General features: G+C 41.7%; 1 protein-coding gene across 2 annotated transcripts in view; it reads right to left on the bottom strand.

Moving 5' to 3' along the window:
* PDS5B (PDS5 cohesin associated factor B) overlaps positions 1–16,143 on the bottom strand; it is a 772,752-nt gene that overhangs the window by 673,457 nt on the left and 83,152 nt on the right. For both annotated transcript variants that reach the window (XM_078657163.1, XM_078657161.1), the window contains exon 7: positions 2,812–2,892. In XM_078657163.1, the coding sequence (XP_078513289.1) occupies positions 2,812–2,892 (81 nt within the window). The remainder of the gene's footprint in view (positions 1–2,811; positions 2,893–16,143) is intronic.

Raw genomic sequence — 16,143 nt, 5'->3', positions numbered from 1 at the left:
AGAGGAGACAGAGGAGTTTATCGCTACCTCTTCCGCTTGGATTCAAGACTGTTTGGCTGTTACATATAGTTTCCATTATGGAAACAGACCTTATTACTGTCGGCTCCCTGGTTAGCTTTCGTTTATAGATCTGACGTCAGAGTATGGTGAACGCTGCTGCGAGTCCAGCGTGAAAGCTGTCCGTTGTGGAAGTGCAAAGTAACTGCCGTGAAGGTAGGGGGATTGCTGTTTGTTGTTCCCATGTAGGGTGCAGTGCGTAGGGGGCACACTTTGTGAGTACAAATAGGGCAAGTGTTTGTGCAGGATGAGCGCTGTGAGTGTAGGCTGAGCAATGTAAATGTGAAAGCGTAAGGTGAGCTGCATCCATTTTATGAGTGCAAGTAGGAGATAGGACTAGTAATGTGCTGACAAGTGAAACATGGGTAGGCAAAAAAGCTGCTTTTTGCATGTACTTGACTGTATTAGCATATTAAAACCAGACCAACTGGCTGCCACTATATGTCTTTTATGTGGTAATGGCAGTTGGCAGGATGGCTCGAATGAGAGTGTTGGGGGCATAGCTCCCAGTAGTGTTAGGCGACGGACAGGCGCAGACAGGCTTGCCTTTGGCACACCTGCCTTTATATGCCCCAGTCATGGGAGAACCTATGTTCCTGCAAATGAGTAGCGTCTCTGCCCTGTATCAGGCACAAACCGGCAAAAACAACTGGTCCAAAAAATGAATAGTGCCAAAAAAAGTAAATCAGCCTTAGGGTTAGAGCGGTCGACCTCGAAGCTGGGGAACAGGGATCAAGTCTCGGCAAGCACGCGCAACATCCAGTGATTCTGGGCAAATCACTCGATCTCCCTGTGCCTAACACAAATAAACATGCCCATCTGTAACAAAACTGGTGCTCATGTAAAGCGCTCTGATACCCGATGTCTCGAATCTAGTTCGATCTATATAAAACTCAAAAAAAAGAACCCAAAATTACCAAAACTTAAGCCAGGTAATCTCGGAGGCTACATGGAAAATAAATAAGAGTCAGAAAAATAAACTAAGTATTTTAACTGGCAGTGCAGTGCAATGGGTGAACTACGGTCTCCCTTAAAAGTGTGGAATTTCTTTCCCGCTATTTGATGCTGCTGCCTAATGGGCACTATTTCATTGCGGTTATCTCCAGTTCTCTAAGGGAGAACACGCTTCACATCAAAGGCATTTGCCTCTCAAATTGGCTCACCCTATTTGTGGTTGAAAGAAAATTCAAAAAGTGCTTTTACAATGGGTCTGCTGACATGCACCAAATAAACCCCACACATGAGCTAAGGGTATTTAGTGTTCATCATCCTGACTATTCAATGATGAAGAGACATGTTTCAGTTTGATTTGGAAGTAGGAACTAGCTACGTTGAAGGGGAAAACAAGAAGAGTGGCCTACTGCATAAGGGCTTGGTTTTACAGCCTTGAGAAACAATTCCCTGAACAGACATTGGGTAGCTTATTACAGACAAGTTGGATAAAAAGAAAGACTGGGCGTAAATGTTACATGAAAAGAGCAAACCATGAAGTAAAATCATAGTAGACAAAAGTGCTTATTTTTAAAGTGATATGCTCTACTTTTATTTGAGAAAAGTTCTTAAACGGCTGAACTCACGTCAGTCAGTATTATCTTAAACTATCACTTCTACTTCCATCAACTGTCAAAATTACAGGGAAAACATCGGTAGTCAAATTTAGTTTCTTAATTGCTTCGCAATCCATTTTGCAGCAATTTAAACTCTCATTTCAGAACTCAGAATGCATAAAGACTATGCTGCAAAGGAATGACTCGCTAAGCTCAACCAAACACAAAAAAATACTTTCTCTTCTGGGATTATGCAATTCATTTAAGCATCACACCCTAAATCCAGATGTAGGTTGTCTAAAAATTAAGACCGGACAATTTCACCACCATCATAGACTACACTCACCTACATACATTCAAATCGTCAAAACCCGTAGGTCGCCATTGCCAGTATCAGATTTGCCATTCCCAAGGCTTTGCTTCCTTACTGTGGTAAGTCAATGTCGAACGATTTGGACTCTATCGCCTTACAGAAGTCTTAACAGTTAAGGTCACAGGCGTGCCGAGGTCTTAGTATGGAAGGTTAAGGATGAATTGAGATTAAGTCAATCTCATGGTTTTAAACTTTGGCATAAACTATCTGGTGGTTGGGCCACTGCAGCAAATAGGAGGTGCTGTCCAACTGGTCAAAGCTTCCTCCATACTGAAAACATCCAACAAAGAGACACTGGATAACAAAGACCACCTACTAAAACATATGTGACTATCACTGGGGTGGCAATAAGCTAATCGAGATCCAAATTAAGTTTGTTCAATAGACTTGAGCGATAGCATCACTTCCACCCTAGAATGAAAATTTGATAAGCACTTAATGTTCGGCCACGATATTCTAAGAGCGAGTTCTCAATATTTCCCTGGCATTTCCTGCATGGTATAGTATTTGTAGGGACATTATTTTCCTGAAACATCACGTTTAAGATAATTTATTTTGAAGTGCAGTACTGTGACATGCATTTACTTTCTGACATAGTATTCAGATTGCATTTCTTTCCTAACACCAGCCTTTAGAAAAAAAAGCCAAATGTAAAGTATAGAGCAGAAAGCAGTAATTCAGATAGAAAAGCACAGTAACAAAGATAATCATTGCAGTGGAGAACGGTGGCATGGAAAAAGGTTTCAGAAATGCTCATTCTGAAAAAGCTCTCAATGCATCTCAAAAGGAGATGTGCACCCTTTAATAACACAAGTATGCAAAATACTGACTTACATTAGTGATGTATGGTTCAATGGACTGGGCTGTTCTCTTCAACAGAGCCTTCGCCAGGTCATAAGCTTGTTTATTTAAATTCTGAAAAATAAAGAGCCTTGATTATCAAAAATACCTTGACTGTATCTCAAACTGACACAATTGATTGCCATCTCCAGCAACAATTTCCACTTTTTTGACTCATCACAGAAAACCAATAGCAAACGAGAGGTATTCTACAAAAAGACTTATTGAAATAGCCGGTCGCAGATACCCAACATATGAAACTGGTGAGGCGAGATGATATGGTTGAAGAAGATCTAATGGTTTGGGATGGGATGATCAATAAGATTATGGAATAACAAAACAATTGGACTCCCCAGGAGTCCACAGGGTACAATGAGGATTAAGTTGTAAAAATAATGTACCATAAACCTTTACACAGCACAAAGCTGCATGACAACACTCGACTGTATACATGTGATGTCTTGTACCTGTGTACACTACTGGTTGCAACAACGTTTATTTGTTTGACTTTGTAAAACTCAATAACTTTTTTTTTTACACAGAATTGCAAAAAGAGATATAATGCGATAGCTGCACAGAATATATACATGTTCTCCTTATAGAAAATATGTCAAACACTCAGTTATTTTCCTACAGTGCACATTAACTGTAAGTAGCTCAAGTCAAACACAGAGATGGCATTCCGCCTGTTGTCATCTTAACAGTTCCAGATCAGAAGATTTAATACACAAAAAGATCCTGCCACAATGATCCTATTGGGTAAATAAAAAGGGTTGCACACGAGAGACAAGACATATTAACTTGATAGTGGACTTGCCTGTGCCACAAAATCAGAAATCCAAGAGTATTACTAGCTAAATAAAGGCTCTCCTGACAAACCCCTGGAGCCTGTGCTTTGATTAGCCAGTCGTCCAGGTAGGTGAACCGATGTATCCACCCATGCCCCTTATATTACATGCAGTTTCGAAATGCTTTTTCCAAAACGCAAAATTGCAGTAGAGCATGTGCCAATTAGTCAACAGCAGAGTTGCTGTAATGGAGAAGAGTAAGCCACAAGTAAGGGACCAGAATAGGAGCCCTTTGCAACTACGTAAGTAGTATGAAGCACCATATTCATTCTCCAATATGATACAACATTGTGAAGATATTTTCAGCTTACTAGGTCATCCTGCACTCCCTCTCTGCCATTGTTTGGTAATCTTATTTTACAACTCTGAATACTAGGAGGAGGGGAGACAGCAAAACAAGACAGGTTTTCAAACAATTTCCATATACCTCCTGCACAAACTTAAGCTGCACCTACTCTAAAACATGCATTCAGAGTTAATACATGCAGAAAACATGCAGAGGGGCCCATGTGGCTGGACAACAAATATCTGTAATGGATAGCTATCCTTGCAAAGCCACAAGTGATACCTTTATGCTGCTGGCATGAGCATAAACCCAGATTAACCTGTGCTCGGCGGGGGAGACGTGTCACAGTGTTTTCCCAGGAATGAAACTTGATCTTGCGAACTTATTCACTTGGGAATTCATTGACAGTTTAGGGTCCATGGTAATATTGAGGTTTTTTACCTCCTTCGATACTTTAGGAGGTGGTCCCACATCGTCACGCAAGGTGGAGGTGGGACTTTTTTCCAATCGCAACAGGCGAGTATCTCAATTTTGGACGCATTCAATTTGACATGGCTCCATGTCACCCACTAATCAACAGCTGAGAGCCAATTGAAGATTTTTCAGTTTCCAAAGTCTTTTGGGCTTTCCAGTTTAAGACATATGTTTATGTTATCTGCATAGTTATAGCAGGTAAGCTGAAATTCATTGATCATTGATGACTTCATGTAGATGTTGAAAATCATGGGTGAGATGATAGAGCCTTGAGGGACCCCTGCTTTTATGATGTAGGGTTTGGATAAGAAATGAGGAGTATAGATGGCATTTGTTCTGTTTTAAAGGTAGGATGTCATCCAGTCGAGAGCAGTCACCTCTATGCCGGCTCTGCGGAGTCTTTGGATTAGAGTGTGATGATAAACTGTGTCGAAGGCAGCTGAACCGTCCCAGTGAAGTACTGCAGCAACCCCGTTGTGGTCTGCTGTGTTTTTAAGGTCATTATAGATGATGATTAGGGCAGAGTCTATGCGTCTCTTCCTGGACAGAATCCTGTTTGGAAGTTGGAAAGTATGAAATAAATTGAGACCTTTGCGGGTCAGCTGCTCTTTCTATTAGTTTGCCTAGGCCTGATCCAGAAGAACTAAGTCCATAGCTGTTTGGCTCTTTAGGGTCCAGGTTTGTTTTCTTTACTAATGGGCGTATACATGCCTTTTTTTGAGTCTCCAGGAAAACTCTTGTTATCAAACTCTTGTTGTTGAAGAATAATTGAGGATTGTTCTGAACGGTGCATCAGCAGAGGTTGGTAAAAGAATGTTCTTGAAGATTTGTGGTGGACAAGGGTCATAGGGGCAGCCAACTAGTCTACTTGTTTTGACAAGATCCATAAAATCGGTTTCTAATAGTTGTTTGAAGGAAAACAGAGGCTGGGTTAACCTACCCTTGGTGGGATATTGTTTGAAAAAGGCTGGTGCTGGTGGCTTTCCTTTGGATTAAATAGGAATCCAAAACGTTTGCTTTGGTAATGTAATGATTTGCCAGTTTGTCAATAAATTCTTGGGCAATAGGATAGATTCCTTCTGTGCTTTAGGTTAAAGGAATTCAGTGAGAATTTCATAAAATTCTTTATTTGCACATTTTGCATTCCGAATTCTGATTGAACAGTAGCCTTTTCTGGCTTTTTTGATAGATGACTTGTATCGTCGGTTGTATTTTTGTGGGCAAAGTTTGTCTTGAGTGCCATTTGTTTTGAGTCAGGTTTGTTGCACCTTTATAATTTTTTGTTTAATCTTTTTAAGTACTGCATTCATCCAAGGTGCCAGTTTTCTTTAGGCATGTTTTGTTGTTTTTGGTGAGATTAGGATATCAAAAGCTGCAAGATGTTACTCAGTTTTTTAACCAAATGTATTGTGTCCAGATCTATTTTGGATAATATTTGTGTTTCTTGGTCTTCAAATTTTAATTTGTCCCAAAGTCAATTTGTGCTTGTTGGTAAGTTGGCCTTAGGTGTGGAGAGTTGTGGTGCCTTTCCTGGACAGACCACTATTTAATCAAATTTCGTAACGCCATTACTGACAGGTCAGAGCAGGGGGCAATAGCAGAAAAAAAAAAGAATCTTAGAGACTTTGGACTAATATCACACCAAAGAAATGTTCTAGGGCCGTGTCCTGGGACACTGGGACCCATGAATCTAACAATAATGTTGCTCTAGACAACTATCATTATGTCTCAGGGGCAACATTTGAAAAACTTGCACCCTATAAAATATCTAAACAGACATCATCCAGCCCTCATGACCCCTGGTTCATCAATGACCTACGCCTGCTGAAGGCAGAGTGTAGGAAATTGGAAAGACGATTTCGAGGCTCAAAGGCTTTGAATGACAAAGTAGATCTTAAATCTGCTCTCACTGAATACTAAGCTCTCATCAAAAAGTCCAGCAGGAGATTGATCTGCAATCAAATAAATAATGCAGATAACTCTTCCAAAGAGTTGTGCAAAGTGCTTAATGATTTTATTCACCCTCAAGCGTGTGGTTTTGAAATACCTGCCTCTCAACTCTGCAACTTGTTCGCAGAATTCCTTGAGGAAAAAGTTGAGGTGATCTATAGAAAATTTCTATTGGATCAGGATCGATCTACCTCAAACCTCCCAATGTTGCTTTATGACAATCCGTCCCCACACTGGGATAGGTTTAAACCACTGACATTACAGCAAGTTTTAACAGCCTTGCATAATACCAAATCAGGCTCTCCGATGGACTTATGTTCCTCAAAGACTGTAGCCTCTTTATCAGTAGAATAAGCAGTAGCGATTCTGCCTTTGCTCAATGTGAGACGCAGGCTTAGTATATGGGCTCACTTATATAAGGGTAGCACCTTGCACTGATCCAGGCAACCCTTAGGGTGATTTTAGTGGTTTTAGATAACCTTAGAACGTTCTCTAAGAGGTAGTTGCTGCGAGAAGCCTTCAGGCTTAGTCCAGAAGGAGTGTAAAGCAGCTTGTATTAACAGTACTTAATCGTATGGTATAGGTTAAGTGAAAGATGAATCACACAGTGTAGTTATAAAAATAGGTATTTTATTACGGACACTCACTAATACAATTGTACTACCTACTACCCGGAGATAGAAGCACAAAACACACAATACTTAGGAAAAAGAGCACATAAGTAGCACAAATACACAGTGGTCCGCAGGGGGCGAACACACCATATGCTAAAATAGTGGTATATGAACCACAACTTCATTCCAGGATGGCCCCATAGGACAGAGAAGCGTTAGGGACCCAAGGAACCACCCAAGGTAAGTACCCAGGAACCCCATGGAGGCCGTGTGCAGTGTGTAAACACGAACGCATGATCAATCCAAGCCAATGGGTAAGTCGCAGTTGCAGTTTTAAAGGAAAAGGACCCTTCCCAGCGGTCTCTGAAGGAACCCAGTGGAAGATGGAAGGTTGGAGAGGCACCCCACGCGTGGATACTCCAGGAACCAGGATACCTGCGCCAGGCGAGCCGGGTGCATAGGCGTCAAGTGACGTTGCAAACCGCCGTAGACCATAATGGAGGACTTCAGCAAAGATGCCGCTAGAGAAGACAACAAAGTTGTAAATTAAAAAGAAGGGTGAACAGGTTACATGTCACACTCAGGAAGAGTTGTTCTGTTTTTTTAAAAATGCGTAACCATATGATATCAATGGGTAGAATGTTAAATAGGCAGGCTGAGTTTTATATTGCTTTAGATTGTTATATAGGTAGGATTGTAGATTGGATAATTGAAGTATTTTTGAATGGTTAGTCATATTTGTTTTTCTTTTTTATTTTTACAGCCCTGATGACGTCCTATTGAGGACGAAACGCGTAGGCTGTATTGTGATATATTTGACCATCAATTGAATTGGATTTATTTGATCATCTTTTTTGTGAAGCATCTTTGAAAACTAATACCTGAAGTGGAAAGAAAAATAAAAACCCAAAAGAAGAAGCAAGCCTGCTATAAAGAGTTTCTTTTTTCTGTTTTATGATTGATGTCTACATATGACTTTTTGATAGATTGTATTTCTAATACAAGATACTCCTTGGTTTGGGTATACAAAAGCCCTTAAATACCCTTAGGAAAGAGTTGGTAGGATTCAGGGTCCCTCCCAGAGGAGTGGCTGGACAGTGAGGAGGATACTCCCATGTCCTTTATCCAGTTTTGCGCCAGAGGGGCAGCGAACGGCTCCATGCACCAAATGTGCACTTCAAGTAGTCTCAGTGGTGCTGGCAAGCACCCCCACCCAGTCCCAATACACTAAATCCTGTCTGGGAAGTGATCACACCTCCCTGTGACAGGATACCTATTGTTCAGCCTTCCCCTGCACAACCTTGGCTCAGCAGCAGGATAGCAGAAACGTGTCTCTGGTTGACAGCAGCCCTAGCTTGCTGGCCGGTTCTGGAAGACTGGCACCGGAAGCACTGAGGGCCTTCTGGAGGAGCTTTAAAGTGCATGGAATCATACCTCCCACACTGTTTATGGTGTGGGAGGTATGATACCAACATGTTTGATAGACAGGATTCGTTACAGCCAGTTTAGAGATGGTCATCGTGTAATGACGCATGGCCACTCTATATGTCAAAATGGCTGATGCACTTACAACCTGGGAGAATGGACTATGAAGGTTGATGGGGTGCCCTGCTCATGCAGGGGCACCCTCACACTTGTGACCCAGCACCCTGCCTTCAGGATTGAAAGGGGTGACTTATAGGTTTTAAGTGTAGTGACCTCAGATATAAAGAAACCTATATCTGTCGTAAGTGGTGCTAGCACCAGCTTACACAGTCTGCAATGGGAGGCCTCTAGTCACAATTGGAGTGGTCTCACGGATGGCATAATACATGCTGCAACCCATGGGGAACCCCTGGTGTCCCTATGTCCTGGGTACCTTAGTACCATATGCTAGGGACTTACAAAGGTACACCAATAGCCAATTTGGATTGTACCTAAGTACTCACTATGTCCAATTTAGGGAAGAAGCACTGAGACTGGGGTGCTGATTAGCAGTATCCTAGTCAGACTAGTCAGAAAACAAAATGACACCAGCAAAATTTGGTGTGACCATGAAAGCATATCCTACTTTCCTACACTCAATCTTGCTTTTGAATCAGCCAATGTACATTTGATATAGAAGACTTCTCTGGCGGTTCCCATAGAAAAAAACAAAACATAGACCCCAATAACGTGAGTGAATAGCGCCCTGTTTCTCCTCATCCTTTATTAGGAAAAATACTTGAAAATACTGCAATTCTAGACCCCTCTCAATCAGGATTCTGAGCAGCCAATGGTACTGAGAGCGCATTGGTAGCAGTTGCTAACTCCATCTGGCTCTCTTCGGAAGCTGGTGCAGCAGCTACGCTGGTTCTAATAGACCTCTCTGCAACATTTGACACAGTTTCCCATGCAGTTCTGATTAGCAGACTGCACGAGATAGGTGTCAGGGGTGCTGTCCTGCAGTGGTTAGCTGTTTTTCTAGAAGATCGCTCCCAAATTACCACTCAGGGCTCTTTCAAATGTCGGCTGGCACCTCTCACCAAGGATGTGCCCCAAGGCTCATTGTTGAGCCCAACATTGTTTAATATCCACGTTGCTCCCTTGGCGCAGATTGTTATAACGTACGGTTTCGAAATAATCCTATATGCTGATGATATGCAGTTGATCATCTCGATGAAACAGGGCATTGTGAGTACTAAGCATTGCTTCCCAATTTGTATAAGAGATACTACTGCTTGGATGTCCAGGAACTGTCTTCAACAGAATAATGAAAAGACAGGGTTCTTTCTGTTTGGCAGGGAGCAACATCTATGGTCTTTCGGACTGTTGGCCTGCGGAATTAGGTACTGCCCCATGCCCCAGTCAAACAGCAAAAAACTTAGGGGCAAAAATTGATTATGAACAGTCTATGAAAAACCATGTAACAGCAAAGAGAGGGACTTGTTTTGCGACCATGTGTATTCTGAAGAAAGTCTTTCCTTGGCTCCCGGCTTCGGATAGGAAAACGCTAGTCCAGGTGCTGATTATCAGCCGCCTGGATTACAGCAATGCCTTGCTTATGGCAGCCAATAACACCCTTTTAACAAAACTTTAGTCATTCAAAATACTGCTGCCCGACTGGTGTGTAACCTCCCTGCAGGCTCTCCTTTGGCCCCATCCTGGGGTCCCTCCACTGGCTATTGGTCAGAAAGCGCATCTTTAAGACATGCGGTCTCATCCACAAAGCTCTACTACAAAGATCTCTGCAGTATCTGAAGGACAAATTATGTTACTACCATCCTGTACACACACTTCGGTCTTGTGATAAGGAATTCTAGCTATTCCTCTAATTCGTGCCTCAAGATATGGAGGCAGGGCTTTCGCTTACACTGCTCCGAGGGCATGGGAATCAACTTCCTGATGAACTTCGCAGCTGTGTGGATTTCACCAGATGTAAGAGACTACTGAAAACTTGGACATGTTAATTAATGGTTGCGTTACTTGAACAGGCCTAGCGCAGAGATACACCGCTTGGTGTAATTCGTTCGCTCTAAAAATAGATAAAACATAACAATCAGAACTCAACCCTAAGCCCTTGGTGAAATCGAAACCCTTGCCTAGGAATCAGTTCGAACACAGAAGCAACAAACAATATTACACCTATTTTAAAATCAATCATGTGACCTTAAGCTTAAGGGGCTGTGCAAGGTGTTAGCGGATAGCAGAGGCCTGGTCAGGTGCCCTGTAAAGCATAAACTGGTGCGAAGGAGAGGGGGTTGGCAGCTGCTCCGGAGTTCAGAATCTCCTTGGATACAGACCGGTCCAATACACATTTTACAGGTCCTATTCAACCCTGCAGGTAAGGCCAAATGTAAAGCTACTAAATAACGATTTTCGAGCATTTAAAACCCTTATGCTACCTACAATTTTCAAAATAAATTTCTAACCACAAAACAGGTGGAGAAGTCTGTTACACACTCGCTCTACAAGAAGTGTTTTTTCCAAATCGGATGCAGATCGGGTGATTGTCCCGTTACCCGTGGCACACCTCATTGCGGTGTGGCCATAGAAATGGTTTAACAACGTTTCATACCTTTGATTTCCTACACTGTCCACAGAGAAGTACTCTCTTCTCGATATTCATTCTTGCTGAAACAACTTTGTGCTATATTTTATCTACCCATCCTGGTCACTCCGTCGCCGATACTTTCAGAGAGTGCCCGATTTCCTGCTTTCATGCCCTGAAGAAGTCCTTTACTGGCTGAAACGCGTTGGCTGTGTTTTTTTTAAACAAGGATTTTGTGAATAAAAGAAAAGACTAAAGAAACACTCTATGGAAACAGACCAGTTATTATGCTTTGCTTTATTGTCAAGTGGTGCACCTTTGCGTTTTGTTTGAAATCTGGTATAATCATGTATTGGATTGCACCGCAACAGTGGGAGCATTAACAGTGTGCACACAAGAGTAATGGGGGATTCCCATTCAACGCGTATTAATTAGGGATAGCAGGTCAGGTGCTAGATCTTTACAGGGTACACAGTCAACTGTTTGTTCTACTCAGCTTAGGGGTGTATGTTTGCCTTTTTAGATTTTAGAAGGGGACGGTGTTTGCCTTTTAGTAGCCTTAACACAGTTTAGGGAAAACAAGAAAAGAAATGTAAACACTTCCGCAGTGAAAACACAGCATATTTAAAGTAAAATTGCACTGAACTGAGTTTGTGCTCGTAACAGCTTTGCTTTTAGTTGTCTCTCTGTGCTATTTAGGGCTCACAGAAGCTGGGGCTCACAGAAGCTGGGGCTACAGAATGGAATGTCAATCACCAGCGTAAACTTATCCTGGCAATCAAACACTTTTTTACCTGACTAGGACTTCACAGAAACCCCCTACCTGCACTTACTCCTGCCCTGTGGTCCAAATATAAAAAAACCCTCTCACCTTCCACACTGTCCCTAAATATACCCCAATCCCTTCAAAAGCCCTTAGGCCTAAAACCCTAACTGCTATTTTTAAAAAAACTACCCCGAACCCCGACCCCAAGCCCTTAAAAAACTACCCCACCCTCCCTGAAACCCTAAAACCTACCCTAGCTACCTATGCCCCCAACCCATACAAACTACCCACACAAAACCCAGCCCCAGCCTCACTTACCACAGCGCGTCCTCTCATCCTGGTGTGTTCCGGATTCCGCCAAGCTGCAGGCAGCAGCTAGACTACACACTGCCTTAACCACACGTATGCGTGGTTAAGACAAGCATGGTAGGGATTTCGTAGTCGGAACATGCATGGCTCTGCCCGCGCTGTTCCAACTGTTTCCCATTGAAGGCTGATCAGCATAAAAATGTGTATGCTTAGTACTCAAACTTTTCCACGATAACCTTCTAGATTAATTGGCAAAGAAGCTGATGGTTTCAGCAGCCTTTCACCAGTTGTGCAGCGAAGACTCTTTTACTCAAATTCCTGTTTTTCAAAAAATACATACCTTGGACAGGTCTTTCTTTGGCAGAGAACTCAGAGTCGGAAAAACTAGTCTGCCTGCTATCTGCACTATTCTCTCTCCTGCATTCAAAAGAAAACCCAAGCCATCTGAACACACTTTTCCTCCCTTATACCTCAAATTACCTGCTCTTTTCTATACAGTCAGGTGTTTGATCTTTTCTGGCAGACCTAGAGAGTCCTTCAGATTTGTGAAATGAATTCCACCTAGGTTTACTCATTATTGTATAAATCATGGATAATGTTCTCGGTTTGAAAGAACCTTCATCTATGTAAATATCTTTAAATTCATATTTTGTTATAATACACTATTCTATGTAAGTAACAGTTGTACCAGAGCTTTGTGCACACCGTATAAAAATGTTCAACAGAACAAAGTACAGATTTACTTTGTCAGTATGCAAAAGGTGAAAGCACAGGAACACTTTGGCCCTACTTTTAAGGTATTTGGAAGGAGGAACAGCAAAAAAGATTTAGGAAACTCTTGCTGAGTCAATATCGAAGGAGTGTTTTCCCCACTGTACATAAAAAAGCACTGGCGACGCCCAAAGGTCTGGCATTCTTTTGGCTTTCTTTTGTCATTGCTTTTGCAAACCTTCATTGTTGGGGGTGAGATGTAGTGTCCTAGCCAATACAAAAGAAATTCCTAAAAGCCCAAATATTTTGGGGTCTCAAAAAGCATACATGCTTGCGGAGTGCTCCGTGAGAAAGAGCAGAATGCAGTCACTCGTGGTGAAGTTAGCTAATGGCTGGAGTGGGTGAGCCAAGCGTCCTATACTGCATGTTGTGACGGCCCAAAGAAAAATTTTAATGACAATAATAGACCAAAGTATAAAGAGGTCTGCATGAAAGCCCCTATAAATAACAATGTAAAATATATAATTTTAGTAAAATTAAAACTTCTAGGCTAATGCCCAACCTACAATTTAACAGAAAATGGCTATTTTTTCTATGTTTGGATGTGAACTCACTGTAGTTAAGAAACAAAACAATTACTGATGCTTACTACTTTTAATCAAATGTCTGCAATATTCAACAAGAAAATGTTCTAGAGATGAACTTTCTAAATCAAAAATGCCATCCAGACCCAGGCTTCCAGCAAAGGGTTCAACTTAAACATAGTACTTTAGACCACGTGGTCATGATTAACTTCATGCCTCAATCTTTTGGGACAGGAGGAAATTCTAAGCAGGAAAAAGGTTTTCCATAAAGTTAAGATAGCCAAGATCTTTAAAGAAAGCACAGTTGTAATAAAACCTTTATAACAAATTAAATTAACTAGGAATATAACGGAAATCGACCTACACAGAAGCACCATTTTGTAGGGCATATCTATTCAAAAATAAATAAAGAGGATCACATTGAGGCCAGGCTCTACAAAGATCTGATGTGGACCTAATAAGACAATTCCCCATGAAAACCTCCAAAGGGAAGTTTCCCAGCAAAAATAGGACAAAAGGCTGAATAAAAGTGAATTAGATTTAGCAGGCCAGTATAACGTGGTTCCATTTGGTGCTATGCGCTTGCTGGTTTGGCTCATTTGTTTAACATTAGGGAAAAAATGACTCTGTCCAAATCCCATGCATACGTCACACTGTACATCTAGTCATGATAAAGTTCAAACAAAAGAAAACAACCTTCTGATTAGAAAACTTTTCCAGATGTACAATGGGGTACAAAAATGATTAGCTGAAGGTCACTGAAAAGTTTGATAGAGGCTGGCCAACTTGGTTCCCCTGAATTTAATTGCAAATATCAAGATGAATAAATAATGCAATGGAGATAATGGAAAAAGGCTACTATTCTGTGAGGTAAAAAGCATGCTGCGCAATCTACAAATGCTGATCAGAGTGTAGCTTATTAATGCTTTAATAAAAAAAGTCCAATTTCTTTAAAAAAAAAAAAAAAAAGAGAACAATCTTGCACCAAAGCAGGAGATGCACTTTCTGCTGCTGCATTCGTAAAGCGGAAAGCAAACACCAGCCCTTCGTTGAAAAAAATATATACTTTGCAGCGAAAAAAGTGCTTCACCACCATACGTTCACCCCACAACTGGATGGAAACATAAGGAACCCTGAAAGAGTACTATTTGAGAGGAAGCAAAGGTGGCTTCACCACCTCTGCACCCATATCCAGGGCATGAACGAAGATATTCCACGGGTCTCGATGAATATCGAAAGAGTGGTCCTGCTCCAAGCACCTTTAGTGGTCAATCACGAAGCTAGCAACCACTGAAGATAAAAAGAGCAATTGACCAGGACAGCAGTTTTGTGTTAAATGATGTATGGTTAGATACAAACCATGGAAGTGCAACAAATTGAATTTCACTTAGACGCATTGATTAACATATGTGAGGCATTACTGTGCAAAGTGCTAATCAAAGAAGTAAATGCAGAGGTGTTATAAGTAATTATCTCAGCGCTCTAGTAAATGACAATACATAAATAAATCACCCACTAACTAGAGTAAAAATGCCTCATTTCGGCTAAAAACGCAGAGAGGCAACATAATCCCAGACCATCCAAACTCCTAATAAAATTCGCCGTGTGAAACGAGGGGGCAGAGCGTTAAGTCCAATTACCTCTGAAGCTCAAAGTGCTTCTGCGGGGGGTGGCTGGCGATCAAGGTAGGGGCGGGGCTTTGGGCCGTGTCAAAGGAACCGAAATCGTGAGGCGCACGGTGGCTCGTGCGAGTTGGCAGGTTTGAAATCGAAAGATGTTGGTTTGCGTCGTTATATGGTATGACTGGGGCAGAGGGAGTCACGTGACCCGGAAGACGCCACGGACCAAGAAATAGCACTGAGTTGAGACCTTTGATGAAGTATGTCCCAATTAGGAGGAGCTGTATAGTACAGCCCTCAGACCATTTTTTCCTTTTTTTAAACAAACTTAACTACATTGGTTTACCTTGGGTTCTCTCTGCAGTGTGTGAATAAAAGGTCGATACCTCCCAACATTCCTATGCAGCCCGACACAAGAAAATAAGAAAGCTTTTGTGCGTTCTGGCTCTGCATCTGCATGCTGCAAATTCACAAAGGTTGGATCGGCACCCGGATTACTTTAAAAAAAAAAAAAAAGTTTTGGGATACACAGACACAGCATGCTACGAACGATTGCATTACATCAGCATATTCCGTTTGAGTAAGTAGTAGCCTTTCAGACCAAATACTGAATGAGAGAGCATGGTGTATTCCACATGGTACAAACATTTTTGTTGCAGTGTTCACTTGATAAGTCGCAGAAAACTGAACAATAGCTGTGATGGCTAGCAATATGAATATCTTTTTTCTCTTAACCTCAGAACTGGTTGTAAAGGGGCACAGCTTAAATCATTTCAAATGCAGTTGCAAGTAGGTTTTGGACTACTCGGTCCTGATGAAAGCCAAGCAACCAGTAGGCCGAAATATGTAACCTTAGATGCAGGAATATATTATTTCCCACATTACCATCAACCCTTGGTTTTAACCTTGGCAGGGAGGCCATAAACTGGTTCAAATCATGGAGTAATATTGTAGGACACCACGAGCCAATTTTAATAATAGATTCCTCCAGAAGACAAAGAGATCCCTCGAGTTTCAAGGTTGAGCCCATCCAGATACCTCTATGATTCAGGGCAAGAACTCGATAATGAAACATGCGGTGAGGGAAACAACAGTGAGCAAGAGCCCTGATAAAAAAACAAGAGGATTGTGTGGGAGCGTACATGCTGCTGACTGT

Source organism: Lissotriton helveticus, chromosome 8 (assembly GCF_964261635.1).
Source record: "Lissotriton helveticus chromosome 8, aLisHel1.1, whole genome shotgun sequence".
Classification (NCBI taxonomy): domain Eukaryota; kingdom Metazoa; phylum Chordata; class Amphibia; order Caudata; family Salamandridae; genus Lissotriton; species Lissotriton helveticus.
The sequence above is the reverse complement of the archived record's forward strand: the minus strand, read 5'-3'. Positions and strand labels throughout refer to the sequence as shown.